The sequence below is a fragment of the Pseudophryne corroboree genome, chromosome 9, assembly GCF_028390025.1.
Source record: "Pseudophryne corroboree isolate aPseCor3 chromosome 9, aPseCor3.hap2, whole genome shotgun sequence".
In the NCBI taxonomy this organism is placed as follows: Eukaryota; Metazoa; Chordata; class Amphibia; order Anura; family Myobatrachidae; genus Pseudophryne; species Pseudophryne corroboree.
In genome coordinates this window covers 340,836,421-340,861,640 of record NC_086452.1, presented here as the reverse complement: position 1 = coordinate 340,861,640, position 25,220 = coordinate 340,836,421, and the positions used below count along the sequence as shown (strand labels likewise).

Genomic DNA, 25,220 nt, shown 5'->3' with positions numbered 1-25,220 from the left:
AACGGGCCCCCACCGTGCCTGAGCTTGTAAGGCCCTAGCGTCATACTGAGGGCTTGGCAGAGGCGGGAAAGGGTTTCTGTTCCTGGGAACTGGCTAATCTCTTCAGCCTTTTTCCTCTCCCTCTGTCACGAGCAGAAAAGAGGAACCTTTTGTCCGCTTGCCAACAAAGCACTGCGTCTGATAATACGGCGTCTTATTTTGAGAGGCGACCTGGGGTACAAACGTGGATTTCCCAGTTGTTGCCGTGGCCACCAGGTCTAAAAGACCGACCCCAAATGTCCCTTTTCAAAGGCAATACTTCCAAATGCCGTTTGGAATCCGCATCACCTGACCATTTTACTGGTAGAATTGGACAACGCACTTATACTTGATGCCAGTCGGCAAATATTCCGCTGTGCATCATGCATATATAGAAATGCATCTTTTAAATGCTCTATAGGCAATAATATACTATCCTTATCTAGGATATCAATATTTCCAGTCAGGGAATCCGACCATGCCAACCCAGCACTGCACCTCCAGGCTGAGGCGATTGCTGGTCGCAGTATAACACCAGTATGTGTGTGAATACATTTTTGGATACCCTCCTGTTTTCTATCAGCAGGATCCTTAAGGGCGGCCATCTCATGAGAGGGTAGAGCCCTTGTTCTTACAAGCGTGTGAGCGCCTTATCCCCCCTAGGGGGTGTTTCCCAACGCACCCTAACCTCTGGCGGGAAAGGGTATACACCAATACTTTTTAAGAAATTATCAATTGTTATCGGGGGGAAACCCACGCATCATCACACACCTCATTTTATTTCTCAGATTCAGGAAAACTACAGGTAGTTTTTCCCTCACCGAACATAATACCCCTTTTTGGTGGTACTCGTATTATCAGAAATGTATAAAACATTTTCCATTGTCTCAATCATGTAACGTGTGGCCCTACTGGAAATCACGGTTGTCTCTTCACCGTCGACACAGGAGTCAGTATCCGTGTCGGCGTCTGTATCTGCCATCTGAGGTAACGGGCGCTTTAGAGCCCCTGACGGCCTATGAGACGTCTGGACAGGCACAAGCTGAGTAGCCGGCTGTCTCATGTCAACCACTGTTTTTTTATACAGAGCTGACACTGTCACGTAATTTTCAACAGTACATCCACTCAGGTGTCGACCCCCTAGGTGGTGACATCACTGTTACAGACACTCTGCTCCGTCTCCACATCATTTTTCTCCTCATACATGTCGACACAAACGTACCGACACACAGCACACACACAGGGAATGCTCTGATAGAGGACAGGACCCCACTAGCCCTTTGGGGAGACAGAGGGAGAGTATGCCAGCACACACCAGAGCGCTATATACCGTATTTTTCGGACCATAAGACGCACTTTTTCTCCCCAAAAATGTGGGGGGGAAAGTATGTGCGTCTTATGGAGCGAATAAGACGTGTTTGCGGGTAGCGACGGCGGCCGGCGGCGGGTCCTGGATGCTGCTGCTGCGCCGTCATCAGCAGAGCGCCCGCATCTCAGCAGCAGAGCCGGCATCATGTGACTCCCCCCCCTCACCTCCTCACTCCTCAGGAGTGCACCGCGGGCAGCATTAGCTAAGAGCCTGGACGCGGGGAACCACTGGTACTGTGAGTGTGTGTCTCTGTATGCTGGCTCTGACAGAAGGCTGCATTGTACAGAATCCTTGTAGGAGTCTGAGAAATCACACAGAAATATCTCTTAGAGGTTGGTGAAAACTAGGGAGCAAGCGCAAGGATGATAAAGCAGAAATGGTTCAGAATATTTTTTTTCCAGTTTTCCTACTCTAAAAACTAGGTGCGTCTTATGGTCAGGTGCGTCTTATGGTCCGAAAAATACGGTATATATACAGGGATAACCTTATATAAGTGTTTTTCCCCTTATAGCTGCTGTATGTTTTAATACTGCGCCTAATTAGTGCCCCCCTCTCTTTTTTTAACCCTTTCTGTAGTGTAGTGACTGCAGGGAAGAGCCAGGGAGCTTCCCTCCAACTGAGCTGTGAGGGAAAATGGCGCCAGTGTGCTGAGGAGATAGGCTCCGCTCCCTTTTCGGCGGCCTTATCTCCCGTTTTTCTGTATATTCTGGCAGGGGTTAAATGCATCCATATAGCCCAGGAGCTATATGTGATGTATTTTTTGCCATGTAAGGTATTTTTATCATGTTTTATTGCGTCTCAGGGTGCCCCCCCCAGCGCCCTGCACCCTCAGTGACCGGAGTATGAAGTGTGCTGAGAGCAATGGCGCACAGCTGCAGTGCTGTGCGCTACCTTATTGAAGACAGGAACGTCTTCTGCCGCCGATTTTTCCGGACCTCTTCGCTCTTCTGGCTCTGTAAGGGGGCCGGCGGTGCGGCTCCGGGACCCATCCAGGCTGGGCCTGTGATCGTCCCTCTGGAGCTAATGTCCAGTAGCCAAGAAGCCCAATCCACTCTGCACGCAGGTGAGTTCGCTTCTTCTCCCCTTAGTCCCTCGATGCAGTGAGCCTGTTGCCAGCAGGTCTCACTGAAAATAACAAACCTAAACTAAAACTTTCACTAAGAAGCTCAGGAGAGCCCCTAGTGTGCACCCTTCTCGTCGGGCACAGAAATCTAACTGAGGCTTGGAGGAGGGTCATGGGGGGAGGAGCCAGTGCACACCAGTTAGTCCTAAAGCTTTCTTTAGATGTGCCCAGTCTCCTGCGGAGCCGCTATTCCCCATGGTCCTTACGGAGTCCCCAGCATCCACTTAGGACGTTAGAGAAAAACCTAACATAAGTCTTTTCAGAGAAACTCAGTAGAGCTCCTCAGAGCGCATCCAGTCTGCCTGGGCACATTTCTAAAACTGAGGTCTGGAGGAGGGGCATAGAGGGAGGAGCCAGTTCACACCCATTGAAAAGTCTTAAGAGTGCCCATGGCTCCTGCGGAACAGTCTATACCCCATGGTCATGAAGTGGATCCCAGCATCCTCTAGGACGTATGAATTTTTTTTATTTACTATATCAATCACTTTACTTTCCTACATTGCTACAATATGACATGCGTGCAAGTCAAGGTACTGATTTATAGTGATATTATTGTTCCTTATTTATAAAATGCCAACATAATATGCAGCACTGTACACTGAGGGGGTAATTCCAAGTTGATCGCAGCAGGAAATTTTTTAGCAGTTGGGCAAAACCATGTGCAGTGCAGTGCAGGGGAGGCAGATATAACATGTGCAGAGAGAGATAGATTTGGGTGTGGTGAGTTAAATCTGCAATCTAAATTGCAGTGTAAAAGTAAAGCAGCCAGTATTTACCCTGCACAGAAACAAAATAACCCACCCAAATCTATCTCTCTCTGCAAATGTTATATCTGCCACACCTGCAGTGCACATGGTTTTGCCCAACTGCTAAAAAATTTCCTGCTGCGATCAACTTGGAATTACCCCCTGAGTGGATCATAATTATGATTGTTTATGTATCACACAGTATTAAGTGGCTGTATACAGAGAACATCATCATTCACAACAGTCCCAAATTGAGCCTACAATCTAAATTCCGTAGAGTGGTGTGAAAAAGTTTTTGCCCCCCTTTCGGATTTCTTCTAGTTTTTGCATAGTTGTCACACTAAATTATTTCAGATCTTCAAACAAAACTGAATGTACGACAAAACAACCTAGTAAACACAAGGACCAATGGGCGTAATTCAGACCTGATCGTAGCAGCAAATTTGTTAGCAGACGGGCAAAATCATGTGCACTACAGGGGGGCAGATATAACATGTGCAGAGAGTTAGATTTGGGTGGGGTGTGTTCAAACGGAAATCTAAATTGCAGTGTAAAAATAAAGCAGCCAGTATTTACCTTGCACAGAAACAAAATAACCCACCCAAATCTAACTCTCTCTGCAAATGTTATATCTGCCCCCCCTGCAGTGCACATGGTTTTACCTATCTGCTAACAAACTTGCTGCTACGATCAGACCTGAATTAGGCCCAATATTCACAAACTTATCTCAATACTGAGCACCATGAATCATAGTAAATAGCTGTCCATACAAAATTCTTGTGATTGGCTGATGGATGGGAGCAGAGCTGTATACGTTATGTTGAGTCCTGGAAGCAGAAGCTTAGCGTGATGACTTATCTCCACTATACAGTTTCCCACTGTCTGCACAAATAAAACTACTGTGAGATTATGTGGAAGACACAAAGCTGACCACCTCTTGAAGGCAATCCACCTGAGGTCCCCAGCTACTGCTTTCCTCGTATATTCACAACTTTACAAGTGCACACTGATGAGATCAAAGAGAAGAAATATCCACCCTCCTCTTTACTGTCAACGTCAGTGACTGTGCTCCTCAATCACTGACGAAATGAGGAAGCTCTCAGTCATATGTATCACTCTGTCTTCTAGACCAGGGGTTCTCAACTCAGTTCTCAAGTACCACCAACAAGTCATGTTTTGTGGGTTTCTTTAATCATGCACAAGTAATATAGTCTATTTTGCTGGATCAAGAAAATCTAAAAATTTGACCCTCAACTTGAGGGTTGAGACTCACCACCATAGTCAATGCGTGAGGAAAGTGGTAATTGTATGGGGACAGTGAAGAGATGAGAACAGTGTCTTCACTACTTCTGTACCAATGAATTGTAAGACCAGCTCATACTTGCCTACTCTCCCGGAATGGGCGGGAGGCTCCCGAAAATCGTGTGACCCTCCCGGCCCCCCGGAAGAGCAGGCAAGTCTCCCGAATTCAGGGGTCCCCCCTGCCCGTCCGCCCACTTAGTGTGTAAAGTGGGCGGTCCGGGAAGTCGATGACGCGATTCTCGCTGAATCACGTCATCATAGCAACGCCCCCTGCAGTGTAATGCCGGTGATCGCGGCATTACAGAGCGGGGGGCGTGGCTTGCAGGATGTGCGACTGTAACCCCCCCCCCCACATCCCCCCCCTTCCCGCCTCCGGTCCACCCCCTCCTCACGTCACAGCCCTCCCCTGCCCCCCTGCTGAGACGACCTGGCTGCTCTCTCCCGCAGAGAGCAGCCAGAATGTCGGTAAGTATGGACCAGCTTCTCATCTCAGACAAATTCACTCAGACAAATTCATACATGCAACAAGTACTAGAGGAAAAACATAATTTATATACATATATTTAGAGTTAAATATAAATTTGGCCAATACCAACACAACATAGTAGAAAAATATGATTGCTCCTTTATCTGGGGACAGGCAGCTGCCCTATTTGCCGAGTCATTTTATATGATGGCCAATTAGTAACTGTGTACTCTTCACCGATCTCTATGCAAAAAAAGATATTCAAATGTAATGTGTCCTTATCATCCGATAACAACCCCCAACAAAGTATCTTACAGGACATTCTTGTATTTCTTTACGCACATTAGGCTTCTTTGTGAAGGGGGTATACAAATTAAAATATAAGAACTCATTGTTTTGTGCTGCAAGTGGAGTGATGAGAGTGGTTTCCAGGCTCGGTGAATATGGATTATTCAACCTTGTCACCATATTTGTTCTTATTTGTAATGGAGTTTGTATCGGTATCGGACGTCTGCAGTGCTCCTAAAAGAGATAGGAATAACATTACTATACATATTGTCTGCCTGCATTAATGTGTCTGTTATTAAAGCCTACCCCCCATTTAAGCAATCTCATTCCCCTACATTCCTTACTATCTCATGAGCTTGAGAAATCCGGGCCTAAGTCATGTTGACAGACAAATGCAATTGCAATTCTCTAGGCTACTGCCACATCCACATGGCCACTTCCTGTCAATCACTCTGAGACAAACTTCTCAGTTCAAGCAGGTTCGCAGCAGCACCCTTGCGCATGCACATTGCGACCGCAGCACATGCGCAGTTTGCCGATAATCTCTCCATTGCGTGAACATCGGCTATTGCGTACAAACATGAATTAGGCCCTCAGTGCAAGAAGATAATTTATATTCTAGCGGATTGTGACCAATATAGGTATATCCATCACATCTCATAACTTTTATAACCGCCAAACAGGAAGTACAGTTTTAGGTGGAATACAAGAAAAATACAGCATTATACTAACATTCATAATGCGTATGGTGTTCCTGATTCAGTTCCGGCACTGCTTTCTTCTTTCTAAGGGGCCCATTTATAAATAAATGTTTGCAATGTTTTAGGAGTAACCGCAAATATTTAGGATCACCTGAATGTATCACAGGGGGACCGCACCCATACCTGCTGCAAACCCTCCATTCCCACTAGCAGCTGCCATATTCACCAACTTCCGTAATGTGATGCATTCTGGAGATTGGATCCCGCAGCTACCGCCTTCTGAAGATGGCAGTCATTTTATATGAAGATGGCAGTAGCCCATTGAAGCTTATGGGTTACACATTGCAGATGTAGCCGGTGGAGGGGTCCCCCCAGAACCCTCTCTGGCAATGGCCGCAGCATATGTGCGGTCATAAAGGCTGCTCGTGTCCAGGAGCCCCAACAGCAGTCACAGCACATCACAGGGACCCTGCTCCTTTTTTGAAGCCCCTGTCTCTGCAGTTCATTGTTACTTCCCGCCAGAAGAATCGCATATTGCAATGCAATTTTGGGAACTAACATTGTGCCCAGATCGCATTAGAAACGTGATTTTTGATAAATTCCCCACTAATACAGCTACGATCAGGCACTCAGACATGCGGGGGGACACCCTGCACAGGGCTAGTCCGCCCTGCATGTCAGTGCCTATCCCCCCCCCCCCCCGCCGGGAGAACCTCTTTGCTGCCCCGGGTCGCAGCGGCTGTGTGTGACGTCACGAAGCCGCCGCGGCCCGCCCCCCCAACGGTCCGGCCATGACTGCGTTGGCCGGACCGCGTCGCCGTCCAGCCCCTTTCCGCCCAGCGACCGCCTCAGAGGCGATCGCTAGACAACGACGGCCTTTGGCCGTCTGGCATGCGCCCTCGCCGCAGTGCGCAGTTCCGACCCGATCGCTGTGATAAACTGCAGCGAGCGATCGGGTCGGAATGACCTCCATTATGCGATCCCGTACGATACAATATCGTATGATATTATATAAGATATCACATCGGATCGAGTGTACACACTACAAACGATGTCAAACGATGTCTAGAAACAAAGTCATCACTGGAGTTCAAAACCACACAATAACACATCATTAAGACTGCATGCAATCCGACGTACGACGTCGCATGTGACCCGCAGGAGCGCGCATCGTAGTCAGATCATGCATACACATTATGCAATATCATTTAGGACTGAACAATATTGTTAAGATTGTGAACAATATTGCATAGTGTGTATGGGCCATTAGAATAAGACTAGCCTTAGCAGGAGAGATGAAGTCCTCACCAGATTGGATGATGTCTGCATAGGTATAATCACTCATATCTTATTGAGATTCACACAAAACAAGGTTTTACATTTTTGGAGTAAATTCAATAAAATCACCACAAAACTCATGTTATTAAAACCCTGTCTTCAAATTGTCACCTAAATTATCTAAACATATAATAAAGTGCAAGGGTTGTGTCTGTACATAACAATTTTTTATTTATTTTTAATATACTTCTAGGGACTGTTTATGAACTATGGAGACAGGAAAAAACAAGATCTGAATTTTTGTCTGTTTCGGAATCACACAAAAACTACTGGATGAATTTGGATCACGTTTTCACTATTGTACACCTTAGTGACCTAGAAAGAGGTATGTATGATCTTGATATGACATCAGGAAGAAGAGCAATAAAGGAAAAACCAGACACTTAACATTCGGCACCTGCAGTGTGCAGGCTCCTCAAGTCCTATATACATATATTGCACACCCCAAAAACCGCTCAGGGCCAGCTGCTTCTTCCATGGGCAGCTTTACGTGGCTTGCTCACGAGTTATTAGCCCCAAGAATCTTTTTGTGTTAATCCCTGAACGAAAAACTGCAAATATTGTTTACAAAAAAATATATGTTGTGATCAATGTGTACAATATAAAATATACATCACAATATTAGATGGCACTACTGTCTTTGTAAAATTATTTCAGCTGAGCAATAACAGACATCCACGGGGGTTGGGGCAAAAATGCTGGCGGTCAGAATATCGAACGCGGCATCCCGTTGTTTAGAATCCCAACAGCGTTGAGGTAAGCATGCTACCCATACCCCCCTAACCCTTCCCCCCGTGATCACATTTGGGATGCTGGTGCTAGCATTCCAAGTAGAGACAGGATTCTGCATCTGCATTTCGACAGCTGGGATCCTGATCAGATCCCATCCACGTGAGCAAAGCTGCAGACAAATGCTAGTAGCATTCTGAATACTGGAGCAGTAGGAAGAGTTACAGTACTAAAAAAACCTATTAGCCATGTTTGTATCACACATATGCCACTTGTGCAAACATTAAACAATGACATGTTCCATCTACATACAAAATGTTTCACATTTCAGCAATGTCATTTTAAAAAACTGCCATCAGTTTCCCTATGAATTGTTACATGGCATGTTAGAAGGGCATGGACTCCTGCACATTAATATAATCACCTTTGTTGTGTAACTGCAAAGCCTGTCCCGTTTCCAGGTAAAGCCACAGTTCGGAGCACTTCTCAGTTTCTCTCTTTGTCACTGCATAGCTGGCAATAGACCCTGTAACTAAAATCATGGACTCATATATGAGTGTGGTTTTACGATACATACTAGTATAACAGATTGCATTGCGTTGTAATGTATTGTTCCACAAACATCTCCCAGCTTTATAACTCAATCTGAAACCCCTTCAAATTTAAATCTTCAAATAGATCTAGCACATACAGTATTTCACCTGTGCTGAATTGAACATACGCCTGTTGGTAGAGTGCATCTTGTGTACTTTGAAACTCCTCATGCTCCAGGACCGAATGTGTAAACAAGGGATGATACAGAATCATACAGATTACAGTAACATCTACACTTCAAAATAAAGAGGCTTACCTGGGCTGTACCAGGACATTTTCTAGTAGGGAAGGTGTGGCGAGGGCGATGTAACTGCGGGCTAAGCAGCGTTGGAAGTAAGCGCAAATGCACCTGTTTTCAGACATATCTTTGGTACCTTAGTATAGACTAGTTCAAGTGCGTTCTGATGAGGTTGATGATAGGGGTGGATGTACCACAAGATCCATAAAACTCTGCATACTGGTGAAAATACATATTTCAGAGCATGCAATGTAGGAGCACAGGTATCCGGTCTACAGATCTACACTACAAAGGTCTACAGTCAATAAGAAGAGCACTAATGGTCGACATGCATTAGGACGACAGGGCCAAACAGAAAACAGTTAAAGACTACATTTTTATGGAGAGCTTTAAGAAATTCTTGAGTAGAAATAGTTTATGTTTTCTAAAGGTCTGATTAAATTTAACATTTGGAGTAAAACCAGCTAAATAAAATAAGAATTTACTTACCGATAATTCTATTTCTCATAGTCCGTAGTGGATGCTGGGGACTCCGAAAGGACCATGGGGAATAGCGGCTCCGCAGGAGACTGGGCACAAAGTAAAAGCTTTAGGACTAGCTGGTGTGCACTGGCTCCTCCCCCTATGACCCTCCTCCAAGCCTCAGTTAGGATACTGTGCCCGGACGAGCGTACACAATAAGGAAGGATTTTGAATCCCGGGTAAGACTCATACCAGCCACACCAATCACACCGTACAACTTGTGATCTGAACCCAGTTAACAGCATGATAACAGAAGGAGCCTCTGAAAAGATGGCTCACAACAACAATAACCCGATTTTTGTAACAATAACTATGTACAAGTAATGCAGACAATCCGCACTTGGGATGGGCGCCCAGCATCCACTACGGACTATGAGAAATAGAATTATCGGTAAGTAAATTCTTATTTTCTCTAACGTCCTAGTGGATGCTGGGGACTCCGAAAGGACCATGGGGATTATACCAAAGCTCCCAAACGGGCGGGAGAGTGCGGATGACTCTGCAGCACCGAATGAGAGAACTCCAGGTCCTCCTCAGCCAGGGTATCAAATTTGTAGAATTTAGCAAACGTGTTTGCCCCTGACCAAGTAGCTGCTCGGCAAAGTTGTAAAGCCGAGACCCCTCGGGCAGCCGCCCAAGATGAGCCCACTTTCCGTGTGGAATGGGCTTTTACAGATTTTGGCTGTGGCAGGCCTGCCACAGAATGTGCAAGCTGAATTGTACTACAAATCCAACGAGCAATCGTCTGCTTAGAAGCAGGAGCACCCAGCATGTTGGGTGCATACAGGATAAACAGCGAGTCAGATTTTCTGACTCCAGCCGTCCTGGAAACATATATTTTCAGGGCCCTGACTACGTCCAGCAACTTGGAATCCTCCAAGTCCCTAGTAGCCGCAGGCACCACAATAGGTTGGTTTAAGTGAAATGCTGAAACCACCTTAGGGAGAAATTGAGGACGAGTCCTCAATTCTGCCCTGTCCGTATGAAAAATTAGGTAAGGGCTTTTATAGGATAAAGCCGCCAATTCTGAGACACGCCTGGCTGAAGCCAGGGCTAACAGCATTACCACTTTCCATGTGAGATATTTTAAGTCCACAGTGGTGAGTGGTTCAAACCAATGTGATTTTAGGAATCCCAAAACTACATTGAGATCCCAAGGTGCCACTGGAGGCACAAAAGGAGGCTGTATATGCAGTACTCCCTTGACAAACGTCTGAACTTCAGGAACAGAAGCCAGTTCTTTTTGGAAGAATATTGACAGGGCCGAAATTTGAACCTTAATGGACCCTAATTTGAGGCCCATAGACAGTCCTGTTTGCAGGAAATGCAGGAAACGACCCAGTTGAAATTCCTCTGTTGGGGCCTTCCTGGCCTCGCACCACGCAACATATTTTCGCCAAATACGGTGATAATGTTGTACGGTTACATCCTTCCTGGCTTTGATCAGTGTAGGGATGACTTCATCCGGAATGCCTTTTTCCTTCAGGATCCGGCGTTCAACCGCCATGCCGTCAAACGCAGCCGCGGTAAGACTTGGAACAGACATGGTCCCTGCTGGAGCAGGTCCTTTCTTAGAGGTAGAGGCCACGGGTCTTCCGTGAGCATCTCTTGAATTTCCGGGTACCAAGTCCTTCTTGGCCAATCCGGAGCCACGAGTATAGTCTTTACTCCTCTCCTTCTTATGATTCTCAGTACTTTTGGTATGAGAGGAAGAGGAGGGAACACATACACTGACTGGTACACCCACGGTGTTACCAGAGCGTCCACAGCTATTGCCTGAGGGTCCCTTGACCTGGCGCAATATCTGTCCAGTTTTTTGTTGAGGCGGGACGCCATCATGTCCACCTTTGGTTTTTCCCAACGGTTCACAATCATGTGGAAGACTTCTGGGTGAAGTCCCCACTCCCCCGGGTGAAGATCGTGTCTGCTGAGGAAGTCTGCTTCCCAGTTGTCCACTCCCGGAATGAACACTGCTGACAGTGCTATCACATGATTCTCCGCCCAGCGAAGAATCCTTGCCACTTCCATCATTGCCCTCCTGCTTCTTGTGCCGCCCTGTCTGTTTACGTGGGCGACTGCCGTGATGTTGTCCGACTGGATCAACACCGGCTGACCCTGAAGCAGAGGTCTTGCCTGACTTAGGGCATTGTAAATGGCCCTTAGTTCCAGGATATTTATGTGAAGTGACGTTTCCATGCTTGACCACAAGCCCTGGAAATTTCTTCCCTGTGTGACTGCTCCCCAGCCTCTCAGGCTGGCATCCGTGGTCACCAGGACCCAATCCTGAATGCCGAATCTGCGGCCCTCTAGGAGATGAGCACTCTGTAACCACCACAGGAGAGACACCCTTGTCCTTGGAGACAGGGTTATCCGCTGATGCATTTGAAGATGCGATCCGGACCATTTGTCCAGCAGATCCCACTGAAAAGTTCTTGCGTGGAATCTGCCGAATGGAATCGCTTCGTAAGAAGCCACCATCTTTCCCAGGACCCTTGTGCATTGATGTACTGACACTTGGCCTGGTCTTAGGAGGTTTCTGACTAGGTCGGATAACTCCTTGGCTTTCTCCTCCGGGAGAAACACCTTTTTCTGTACTGTGTCCAGAATCATCCCTAGGAACAGCAGACGTGTCGTCGGAATCAGCTGCGATTTTGGAATATTTAGAATCCATCCGTGCTGTCGTAGTACTACTTGAGATAGTGCTACTCCGACCTCTAACTGTTCTCTGGACCTTGCCCTTATCAGGAGATCGTCCAAGTAAGGGATAATTAAGACGCCTTTTCTTCGAAGAAGAATCATCATTTCGGCCATTACCTTGGTAAAGACCCGGGGTGCCGTGGACAATCCAAACGGCAGCGTCTGAAACTGATAGTGACAGTTCTGTACCACAAACCTGAGGTACCCTTGGTGAGAAGGGCAAATTGGGACATGGAGGTAAGCATCCTTGATGTCCAGAGACACCATATAGTCCCCTTCTTCCAGGTTCGCTATCACTGCTCTGAGTGACTCCATCTTGAACTTGAACCTTTTTATGTAAGTGTTCAAGGATTTCAGATTTAAAATGGATCTCACCGAGCCGTCCGGCTTCGGTACCACAAACAGCGTGGAATAATACCCCTTTCCCTGTTGTAGGAGGGGTACCTTGATTATCACCTGCTGGGAATACAGCTTGTGAATGGCTTCCAATACCGCCTCCCTGTCGGGGGGAGACGTTGGTAAAGCAGACTTCAGGAACCGGCGAGGGGGAGACGTCTCGAATTCCAATTTGTACCCCTGAGATACTACCTGCAGGATCCAGGGGTCCACTTGCGAGTGAGCCCACTGCGCGCTGAAATTCTTGAGACGGGCCCCCACCGTGCCTGAGTCCGCTTGTAAGGCCCCAGCGTCATGCTGAGGACTTGGCAGAAGCGGGGGAGGGCTTCTGTTCGTGGGAAGAGGCTGTTTGCTGCAGTCTTTTTCCCCTTCCTCTGCCCCGGGGCAGATATGAGTGGCCTTTTGCCCGCTTGCCCTTATGGGGACGAAAGGACTGAGCCTGAAAAGACGGTATCTTTTTCTGCTGCGAGGTGACTTGGGGTAAAAAGGTGGATTTTCCAGCCGTTGCCGTGGCCACCAGATCCGATAGACCGACCCCAAATAACTCCTCCCCTTTATACGGCAATACTTCCATATGCCGTTTGGAATCCGCATCCCCTGACCACTGTCGCGTCCATAATCCTCTTCTGGCAGAAATGGACATCGCACTTACTCTTGATGCCAGAGTGCAAATATCCCTCTGTGCATCTCGCATATATAGAAATGCATCCTTTAAATGCTCTATAGTCAATAATATATTGTCCCTGTCCAGGGTATCAATATTTTCAGTCAGGGAATCCGACCAAGCCACCCCAGCACTGCACATCCAGGCTGAGGCGATTGCTGGTCGCAGTATAATACCAGTATGTGTGTATATACTTTTAAGGATATTTTCCAGCTTCCTATCAGCTGGTTCCTTGAGGGTGGCCGTATAAGGAGACGGTAACGCCACTTGTTTTGATAAGCGTGTGAGCGCCTTATCTACGCTAGGGGGTGTTTCCCAACGCGCCCTAACCTCTGGCGGGAAAGGGTATAATGCCAATAATTTTTTAGAAATAAGCAGTTTTTTATCGGGGGAAACCCACGCTTCATCACACACCTCATTTAATTCATCTGATTCAGGAAAAACTACGGGTAGTTTTTTCACACCCCACATAATACCCTTTTTTGTGGTACTTGTAGTATCAGAAATGTTCAAAACCTCCTTCATTGCCGTGATCATGTAACGTGTGGCCCTACTGGAAAATACGTTTGTTTCCTCACCGTCGACACTGGAGTCAGTGTCCGTGTCAGTGTCTGTATCGACCTGAGGTAACGGGCGTTTTATAGCCCCTGACGGTGTTTGAGACGCCTGTACAGGTATTAACTGATTTGCCGGCTGTCTCATGTCGTCAACAGTCTTTTGTAAAGTGCCGACACTATCACGTAATTCTTTCCATAAGACCATCCAGTCAGGTGTCGACTCCCTAGGGGGTGACATCACTAACACAGGCAATTGCTCCGCCTCCACACCATTTTCCTCCTCATACATGTCGACACAGCGTACCGACACACAGCACACACACAGGGAATGCTCTGACAGAGGACAGGACCCCACTAGCCCTTTGGGGAGACAGAGGGAGAGTTTGCCAGCACACACCAGAGCGCTATATATATATATATATATATAGGGATAACCTTATATAAGTGTTTTTCCCTAATATAGTTGCTGTATATATTAATATGCCAATTTAGTGCCCCCCCTCTCTTGTTTTACCCTGTTTCTGTAGTGCAGGACTGCAGGGGAGAGTCAGGGAGCCTTCCTCCAACGGAGCTGTGAGGAAAAAATGGCGCTTGTGTGCTGAGGAGATAGGCTCCGCCCCTTTTTTGGCGGCCTTTCTCCCGCTTTTTTTGTGGAAAACTGGCAGGGGTTAAATACATCCATATAGCCCAGGAGCTATATGTGATGTATTTTTAGCCATTTAAGGTATTTTCATTGCGTCCCAGGGCGCCCCCCCCCAGTGCCCTGCACCCTCAGTGACCGGAGTGTGAAGTGTGCTGAGAGCAATGGCGCACAGCTGCGGTGCTGTGCGCTACCTTATTGAAGACAGGACGTCTTCTGCCGCCGATTTTCCGGACCTCTTCACTCTTCTGGCTCTGTAAGGGGGCCGGCGGCGCGGCTCCGGGACCCATCCATGGCTGGGCCTGTGATCGTCCCTCTGGAGCTAATGTCCAGTAGCCTAAGAAGCCCAATCCACTCTGCACGCAGGTGAGTTCGCTTCTTCTCCCCTTAGTCCCTCGATGCAGTGAGCCTGTTGCCAGCAGGTCTCACTGAAAATAAAAAAACCTATTTAAACTTTTACTCTAAGCAGCTCAGGAGAGCCACCTAGATTGCACCCTTCTCGTTCGGGCACAAAATCTTAACATAACTGAGGCTTGGAGGAGGGTCATAGGGGGAGGAGCCAGTGCACACCAGCTAGTCCTAAAGCTTTTACTTTGTGCCCAGTCTCCTGCGGAGCCGCTATTCCCCATGGTCCTTTCGGAGTCCCCAGCATCCACTAGGACGTTAGAGAAATTGTGGCATCAGGTTGCCTGGCCAGCTTGCACCTGCAACTCTCAACTAGATGTTCCCAATCAGACTTAGGCAGGGTAAGTATTAGCAAATTATATCGTTCACAGAAATATTGCGTCGGGCCCGCAGCACAGCTGATGCCTATATATCTAAGCAGATGTATCTGTGCATCTGTAGGATTGGACGGGAGACCCTTTATGCAGCTGCTGGAACTGCCAAAAAGGACATCACAACTGGGTGGGCAAATTTAAATGTCCACCCAATTGTGATGTCTGGTCAGTCATATAAGGCTGAACAGGATTGTTATGGGATCCCGGCGTACGGGATGCCGGCTGTCACTATACCAACAGCGGCATCCCATCCGCCACAATGCCAGCAGCGGGGAGAGCAAATCAAGGCCACTTGCGGGCTTGCTGCGCTCACCATGCTGCGGGCACGGTGGCTTGCTTCGTTCTCCTCAGGTTCTATTCTCCCTCTTTGAGTGTCGTGGACACCCACCAAGGGAAAATCACCTGCCTCGCCGGTATTCCAGCGGCGGCATTGTACCCCCATCGAGATTCTGGTGTCGGTATTGCGACCACCAGCATCCCGACGGCCGGTATGTTAAATGCATACCAGGCTGAACAGGTGCTACCAACTTCAATGTCAGATGATAACCTCTGCACAATGCAAATTCTCTACAGGCAACCCAAGACCCTGTTTTTCACAGCAGGAGTAATAAAACAAATGTGAGTAGTGTACCCTCAGTGACACTTGCAGCAGGGAGGGGGCGTTCATGTTTCATGTGGTGCCTGTATGATTAAGAAGTACGCAAATACTTTTAGGTTGAACATATGAAGGGCATTTGTCTAATGCTAATGTACCTTCTAGGTATTGTTGGTTTAGATAAGGAAATGTTAAGATATTCTGTTTAATCCAAAATTACCAGTTGTGTACATTATAAACGCCCATGGGGAACATGGTTATTGCTTATTAAATGCTATACTTCTCTAATTTAACTTCAAATCTTAATATCAAAGTTAAAAAATAAAGAAAACATACCAGGATTTGCATATAGCAGTATACAATAAAACATTTACAAATGTAAAAAGGTGTCTTCATTTTCTAAAGAAGTTTTTCAATCAGATAATTCTTAAAATATGATTTTGATAACCTACCGGTAAATCCTTTTCTCCTAGTCCGTAGAGGATGCTGGGGACGACATCAAGACCATGGGGTATAGACGGGATCCGCAGGAGACATGGGCACTCTTAAAGACTTTTCATTGGGTGTGAACTGGCTCCTCCCTCTATGCCCCTCCTCCAGACCTCAGTTGTAGGAACTGTGTCCAGGGAGACTGACATTTCGAGGAAAGGAATTACTTAACTAGTGGTGAGAAATCTACCAACTCACACCCTCAACCATGCCGCACACATGGCATTCAACATAACACACGCCAACAGGTATGAACTAATTGCAGCAACATGCTGAAACCAAGATAACACAACTTGTTGAGAATGCTAAATTCCTTTGTCGTATAAACAACCCTTATGAAGCTAAGAACACTGTACGCTGTTTACTTAAGAAATACCGTAATGATACGCTATTTGCGTAACGATCGCTCAGCCGTAGGCGAGACGCTCAAGCGTCACGTTCGCTCACGGCCCAGTGATCACAGGACACGTTATTGGTTATGTCTAGGGGAATGAATCGCTATGGCGTAGCATACGCTCGAGACCACGAGGAGGTCACCAGCGATGCAGACGCTCACAACACTATACCTTTATGTTAAATCCTTATACCAATGAAATACACTGAATACCTTAATGTGAGTACAGGGTGTAAGTGCAACCTTGTGTAACCTGACTATCTACAAAGCTGCTTGAGCGTCACCGACGCTCAAGTGAACACTTAACACTATAGTAAATACACTGATACTGGTTTAGGTTTCCAAAGCCTATTAACTGTATTATATCTAATATACTTGTAAAAGGGGATAACAGTACATATGATACACTACAATATAACAGAGACTTCCTAACCACAGAACTAAACAATAAATACAAAAAGACAATACTACACTGACCTAAATGCAATACAATACAATACTACTATGAAGTATTTAAGAGAAAAGAGGAGAGAGAGAGATAGAGAGAGAGATATTGGCTCGCAGAAAGACAATGATTATGGAGAGAACTTACGCACAAAGGGTATGATCGCCTGCGCCTCGATATCCAGCTCCCGATTATCAGCAGATAACCGTTGATGAGAGAGTGAGAGCTGGATGTGGTCGGCCTGCCTATTTATGCCCCACACATAATGCAATCTCCTGGTCCTACAATCCCATTGTCCATTGGCCGAAGGAATTCGGCCCTGTATCATAACAAAAGGTCATAGGGTGATTCATACAGGTGGGCTGTGACGATTTCCAACAGCTCAGGTGGGTGGGAAACTGGGTTTCCCGCCGCATACCTGAGTATGTGTAAATAATAGAAATGGACATAAACTTCTTATGTCCATAACTATTCGCACGAGCGATTAATACGCTCCAAACCAACACCGGAATATTGCTAATTAAATACTCTTCCGATGGGTACCAAACACTGCTGTATGATTCCTGTTAGACCCTTCGTACGATATAAGGAGGGATTCCTCAGCTCTGGGACATTGTACTTTAACCAAACTTTCAGAATCTATCAAAGGGACCATGATCTATAAACTACATTAATTGTGAACATTTGTAACGAATGAGTCGCACGCTACGATCACATAAACTCTACCGTAAATGCGCATACTGCGCGTGCGAGTGCACGCTATTGCGAGTATGCGCTTCCACGGGAGAGCGTACGCACGCGCAGCACGGACCAGTGTGCGGTGCAAATATGGCAGTGTGCATTAAGACATTTTTCTGACTTTGACAGTCCACCCTTTGGCAGTCAATAATAACTGCCACAAAATATTTAAGGAGAAAAATGTAAGTCAGGGGTTAATTGATTTCCATGGTGGGGAAAGGAAGAAGAATGGAGTAGGTGTGAAGAGGGTATGACCTAGTGAGAAAGTAGAAGCATGTGTGTATGAGTCCATGTTTGGAGGGTCATGTATCATCGTGCCGTACGTGTGGTAAATCAAGCTTCGAGGTATTGCGAAGTATACATTTGAATTCCTTCTTATCCTGTGGTACAGGTCTGTGGATGGGCTGTCAAACTCTACCGAGCTCATTTCGGCTGTGGTTGTAACACAATGGGGATGCACATTTTAGTTGATGATACATGAATTGGGGGGGGTATGTGGTTGCTGCTATCTGTGCCTGTATTCCCTATCGACTATGTGTGTTATTACCTGAGGGTTGCAGAGATGAAGATAAAGAACACTTATGGAAAATGCAATGATATTCTATGTCAGGTTAATGTACGTTCGTCGATTGAGGTCTTGATTGGTGTCGGTTGATCGGAGTCTTCTTCTTTGTGCTTTTGCTCATAAATCGTGAGTAAAGCAAACAACGTCCATGGATTTACAAAAAATGTTGGGCTAGCGTGATTTTAAAGTTCCTAGGGAAACTGGGGTACCCATGGCATTGTCCATCAAAATCTTGTATATCAGGTCGTCTGCTCTTCTTCTTTCCATCTTTCCGTTGTCGGCCCCTTGGCTCATCAAATCCTTCGTCTACGTGGGTCTTTGTACCTCGGAGGAAAACATAGAAATGGGTGAAAGACGGACCGTATACTCATTACATCATTACGTCATGGTTTCTAGCATTGGGTCATAAATCAAATCCAGGTTAATTACAGTTTCCTCACTCCTTAAGCTCATCACTTTCGTACTTTGCTTGCACCTCATCAAAGCCTGCCCGCATCTAAATATCAATCCAATAGATATAACGACACCCAAAATACATAGGAGAAACTTTCCAACATCCATTATGACTCCTTGAGCCCAGTCTCCTAAACCGGAGAACCAATTTCGCGGGTTCAACCATGACACCCAACCAGTCAGCTCATTACCTACAGCAGCAAGGGTGAGATTGTGTTTTCGACGAAATTCCCACTTTAATTGCAGAATATCGTCCATCTTTTGGTCTATGACCTCTACCGGATCCTCGGTGCTATTTGTGATATACGTGCAACACTTTATGCCGTACTGTGTTGCCAATGTAACACAATATCCGCCTGTTACTGCTGTAAGATAATTAAGAACCATCCTATGCTGAACTAGTTCTGTTTTGTAAGCTTGAAGTTCTCTTCCAGTGTATCTAAACGTGTCATCATACATTTCAGTGATATTATCTAACAAATTGGCGAGTGCGGAAATGTATCTATAATTCATCACACCTCGAGCGGTGCGAGTGAAATCTAACGCTACCAGAACCTGAATCCCGGTGGATTCATGGATAAGATCAGAGGCCGGATGCTCTAACCTTTCTGACAGTTGTCTTTTAACTCGGTGCTCGTAATGAGTGTGAGTATAAGGAGCTTGGGCACCACGGTGTATGTCCTTCATTTTGTCATGTGTAACAGTCATCACTTCAGGCAATACTTTTCCAATATAACACAATCCTTCAGAGTTTGGGGCAAGCCACTTGTACGCCTTTCTCCCACATATGAAATATGCATCATCGGGGAGAACATAGGGGACGGAGAAGGACATGACCATGTTACAAACCTTCCAGGTGAAATCTCCAGACCCTAATTCTTCCATCTGCTTAATGCACGTATCGGTTTGTACGATATGTGCACAGTATCCTGGTGATACCTCTCCAACTTTAGTAATCCTATTTCCTAAGGTATATCGATACCGGAATGATTTTCCTCTACTGGCTATGTGGCGTACGAGCTCTGTATCTGTAGGCATTCTATCTGCTCTGTGTGAAAAGGTCATGGTAAGGTTGCTCCATGACACTTCCCAATTTCCCGGTTTTCTGGGATTGGAGATGTTAAAACATATGAGGGACCTATCCACATGGTATTGGTGGAGCTTCAAACTAGGAGGGCTGGAGATGTTAAACCTCCGGTCCACCGGTCTCCCACCACTTAGCTCAAGTACCTCCCCTAACGTTAAAGGAAATGGTACTAGCCCTGATTTACTGTGACCCTGAGGTACTTGAGAGCATACCCAACAATCTGTTTGATTTAACACGTTACCCACTAGAGAGTGATAGTCACTCAATGGATGCCGGTCCATATGGATATTAAAACTAGATTGGCATTTCTTTATGCATCCATCTTCAACCAGATTATCACAGAGCCTACAGATACAATTTTCTTCAGCTAACAATCCATCACAATTTCTTCTATCGGATCGTTTTCTGATACTCGCCTTTGCTTGTTGGTTTGGTTGATCTTGGAAAACTACGCCTCCATCATCATAATCGGAACCCATTCCAGAACCTCTTTCGACCTCTATGGTACTCTCGCCGGAACAGACTGCTCTGGTCAACATCATGGTTAACATCAAAATCCGGATTACAGTCTCTTGGGGCAAGTCCATCTTTGAGGAGAAAATAGAGAAGAATGAGAAGGGGGAAACAGAAATTTTAAGGGAGAGGGGATGGGAAGTGGAGAAAAACAATAAAAGGGAGAGGGGAGTTGACAACTGCTTCCGGTCTTCAAGGCTCAGGTGCCGCCTCAGTCCTCCTGGAACAGACACTCCAGTGATACAACCTCTACCGTCTGTTCCTTATCACGGGACTTCTCTGGATCAGCAACCTTCTTGCAGTGGGACGAATGGACCCAAGTCTCTCTCTCAGCAACCTTCAATGCTGTGGTGCTAGTCAATAAGACCTGGTATGGTCCTTCCCATCTATCAATAAGACAACCTGAGCGTAGAAAATTTCGTATCATTACATAATCCCCAGGTTCAATGTCATGACAATTACTATCTGGTAAATCAGGAATCACCAACTTCAGATTATCATTTTGATTCCTCAACTGCTTACTCATATTAATTAAGTACTTTACAGTTACTTCATTGTTACATTTCAAATCATCCTGAGGGTTAATCATGACATGCGGTTGTCGACCAAACAGAATTTCAAAAGGAGACAGATTAAGAGGGGACCTGGGAGTGGTTCTGATGCTATACAAAACAATGGGTAAAGCTTCTGGCCACGTCAATCCTGTCTCTGCCATTACTTTACTCAATTTATTTTTAATAGTGCTGTTCACTCTTTCGACCTTCGCACTCGCCTGTGGACGGTACGGAGTGTGCAGCTTGCTATCAATTCCCATCAACTTACACATTCCTTGAAAGACATCACCTGTAAAATGGGTACCCCTATCACTTTCAATGGTTCTAGGGATACCATATCTACATACAAATTCCTGCACAATTTTCTTAGCTGTAAACATAGCGGTATTTGTAGCTGCTGGAAAAGCTTCAACCCAATTCGAGAAAACATCTATACAAACAAGTACATATTTCAAATTTCGACATGGGGGTAATTGAATGAAGTCAATTTGTATTACTTGGAAAGGGCCGCCGGCAGGTGGGATATGGGATGGTTCTGTTGGTATTGCTTTTCCAATATTCTTTCTCAGACAGGTAAGGCATGACATTGCTCTTTTACTAGCATGAGAGGAGAATCCTGGGGCGCACCAGTATGCTCTTACCAATTTGCACATCCCCTCCTTGCCTAGATGAGTCAGCCCGTGAGCTGCTTCAGCCAGACACGGAAGGTATGCCCTGGGGGCCACTGGTTTACCATGTCCATCCGTCCAGAGCCCTGAAGACTCCTGGCCATATCCCTTTGCCTTCCAGACTGCCTTCTCCTGAGTGGAACACAAATTCTGCATTTCACACAACTTTTGTGTGTTGATGGTATTAAATACCATCAGTTGTGTGGTGTCTGTCCGTATGGGGGTAGCAGCTGCAAGCTTTGCAGCTTCGTCTGCTCGGCTGTTACCAAGGGATACTGGGTCTTGACTATATGTATGTGCTTTACATTTGATAACAGCCACTCTGTCGGGTTCCTGTATCGCTGTTAGGAGCCTTTTTATGTGAGCTGCATGCGCTATCGGTGTACCAGCTGCCGTCATGAAATTTCTGAGACGCCATAGCGCTCCGAAATCATGGACTACCCCGAACGCGTATCTAGAATCGGTGTAGATATTGGCAGACTTACCCTTAGCCAATTCACATGCTCTGGTTAGGGCGACCAGTTCAGCAACCTGGGCTGAGTGAGGTGGGCCTAGCGGTTCCGCTTCTATGGTGTCTTGGTCATCTACGACTGCGTATCCAGTACACAAGTCTCCCGAGTCTGACTGTCTGTGACAACTACCGTCCGTGTAGAACGTGAGTTCTGCATCTTCTAGTGGATTGTCACTGATGTCAGGCCTTGCGGAAAAATTTTGGGTCAAATATTCCATACAATCATGTGTATCTTCCTTTGCATTAAATCCTCCTTCCCCATCACTCTCACCTCCCACCCTTTGTGCCTGTCCAGGCACACCTGGGAGAAATGTTGCAGGGTTTAATGCGCTGCATCTCCTTATGGTGATGTTTACTGGGGCCATTAATGCCAATTCCCATCTCGTAAACCTTGCTGATGAGACATGTCTGGTTTGGGCAGAATTCAATAAGGCCGATACCGCATGTGGTGTATGGATTGTGAGGTTGTGGCCTAGCACGACATCTTCGCTTTTCGTCACTAGCAATGCTATCGCCGCAACGCTACGCAAGCATGTGGGGAGGGATCGCGCTACCGTGTCTAGCTGAGCGCTGTAGTATGCAATTGGCCTGCTGGCATCACCGTGTTTTTGTGTTAGTACACCTGCTGCGCACCCAGCACTTTCTGTTCCGTATAGTTCAAAGGGTTTCCCATAATCTGGCATACCTAGTGCTGGTGCCTGCGTTAGGCACTGTTTGAGTCTCTCAAATGCTGTTTCAGATTCGTCTGTATGCGAAATCCGATCAGGTTTGTTTGAAGAGACCATTTCCTGCAAAGGTAGCGCCAATATGGAAAACCCTGGGATCCAATTACGGCAATACCCACACATTCCTAAAAACGTCCTGATCTGTTGCTGGGTTTGTGGCAGTGTCATGTCTCTAATGGCTTGGATTCTATCAGCGGTCAGGTGTCTCAGTCCTTGTGTTAGACAGTGTCCCAAGTATTTTACCTTAGCTTGGCATAATTGCAACTTGTCTTTGGAGACCTTGTGACCTGTGTCTGAAAGATGAAACAGGAGCTGTTTCGTATCCTTCAGGGATGCCTCCAATGAATCAGAACACAGTAGTAGATCATCCACGTACTGTATCAACACTGATCCACTTTCCGGTTGGAAAGACTGTAAACAATCATGCAAAGCCTGAGAAAACATACTTGGACTATCTATGAAACCTTGGGGTAACCGAGTCCACGTGTATTGGACTCCTCTGTATGTGAATGCAAACAAATATTGGCTGTCAGGGTGCAGAGGTACCGAAAAGAAAGCGGAGCAGAGGTCAATAACAGTGAAAAATTTGGCAGTGGGAGGAATTTGCATTAGGATGACAGCTGGATTAGGCACTACGGGGAACTGACTCTCGACTATTTTGTTAATCCCCCTTAGATCCTGCACTAGCCTGTAACCCCTCCCCCCACTCTTTTTAACAGGGAAGATGGGACTATTTGCTGTGCTGGACGTTCTTACTAGAATGCCCTGTTGTAGCAAGCGCTCTATTACGGGAAAAACTCCTAACTCCACCTCTGGCTTCAGAGGATACTGTGGGATTTTTGGAGCTATCCTACCATCTTTTACTTGCACAACTACTGGAGCTACATTTGCCATTAATCCAGTGTCTTGTCCATCTTTTGTCCAAAGCGACTCTGGTATCTGAGATGTCATCTCTTCTACTTGGGATGGATTCCTATTTGTCATAATGGAATGTGACATTAATTTTGATGGGGAGTCTAACATGTCTCGTACTTCCTGAGCGTGATTCTCAGGGATGTCCAAGAATACACCTTCAGGAGTACAATAAATGACGCAACCCATTTTACATAGTAAGTCTCTTCCCAGGAGATTGGTTGGTGCCGATGCAGCCAGCAAAAAGGAATGCTTGGTATGCAAAGGCCCTATTGTAATCTCGGCTGGTTTGCTAACAGGGTAGTGCTGGACTACTCCTGTTACTCCTATGGCTGGAACTGTCCTACCAGTGGTTCTCATGCCCACTGTCGAATTGATCACTGACTTGGCCGCCCCTGTGTCTACAAGAAAGTTTAAAGTTTTACCGGCTACATTGATTGCAATCTCTGGTTCGCTTCCAAGACTGGCAATCAATTTAACTGGTTGCAGATTACAGGTATGGCCACACCCCTATTGGGTATGCTTACCTCCCTGAATCCCATTGGCAGCAACTATTTGTGCGGGGTTTAGCTGGGAACTACCAGAGGCATGCCAATCTCTGTTCGGGGGATATCTTTTTGTTTCCCCTGTATGTGGCTCAAAACTCCGCCTCTGTGGACCCTGCTCCCAATGTCGTGTGTGGTGTTGTTGTCTAGGGGGTTGAAAAGATCTTTGTACATTTCTTACTCTACAGTCTCGTGCAAAGTGTCCTGGTTTGTTACAAGAAAAACATGTTATTACACTTGCCTTACCCACAGGATTCGGTGGTACATACGCAGGCTGCCTTGTGGTCAGCGCCTGTATACTTACGGACATCAACTTATCACTTTGCGACTCCCTGTGCCTAGTGATATTTCTGTCGTGATCAATAGCAGCCTCTCTCAAGGTGGACACTGACAGACCTCGCCAACATGGCTGCGTGGTCTGTACCCTAGCTTTTAATGTTTCTTTCAAACCATCCATCAGTACAGATACTGCTACTTCTCGATGGTTTGGGTTGGTCTTAATGTCTTCTATACCAGTGTACTTTGCCATTTCTAATAGTGCCCGGTGAAAATATTCTGTTGCCGTTTCGGACTCCTTTTGCTTAATGGAAAATATTTTATTCCATTTAACAACGGCAGGGAAATACTCTTTTAGCTGTAAATTTATCCTTTTTACATTATCCTTGTTGTACACGTCTGTAAGCGGTACATCTTTATCCAATGCACAATCAGCTAAAAACTGAGTTGCATCAACATTGGAAGGTAAACAAGCTCTTAGCAGTATCTGCCAATCCTTGTTGTTGGGTTCTACCGTGTTACCTAAATCCCTGATGTATTTTTGGCTTGCCACTAAATCCTTCCTGGGGTCAGGAAATTCGGA

The 25,220-nt window shown here is 46.2% G+C and overlaps 1 protein-coding gene across 2 annotated transcripts in view; it reads right to left on the bottom strand.

The window, feature by feature from the left end:
* Positions 1 to 5,090: 5,090 nt before the first annotated feature.
* TMEM141 (transmembrane protein 141) overlaps positions 5,091 to 25,220 on the bottom strand; it is a 52,619-nt gene continuing 32,489 nt past the window's right edge. For both annotated transcript variants that reach the window (XM_063938800.1, XM_063938799.1), the window contains exons 4-5: positions 8,505 to 8,612; positions 5,091 to 5,546 (exon numbers count right to left, since the gene is read on the bottom strand). In XM_063938800.1, coding sequence (XP_063794870.1) covers positions 5,473 to 5,546; positions 8,505 to 8,612 — 182 coding nt within the window. In that variant the 3' untranslated portion in view covers positions 5,091 to 5,472. The remainder of the gene's footprint in view (positions 5,547 to 8,504; positions 8,613 to 25,220) is intronic.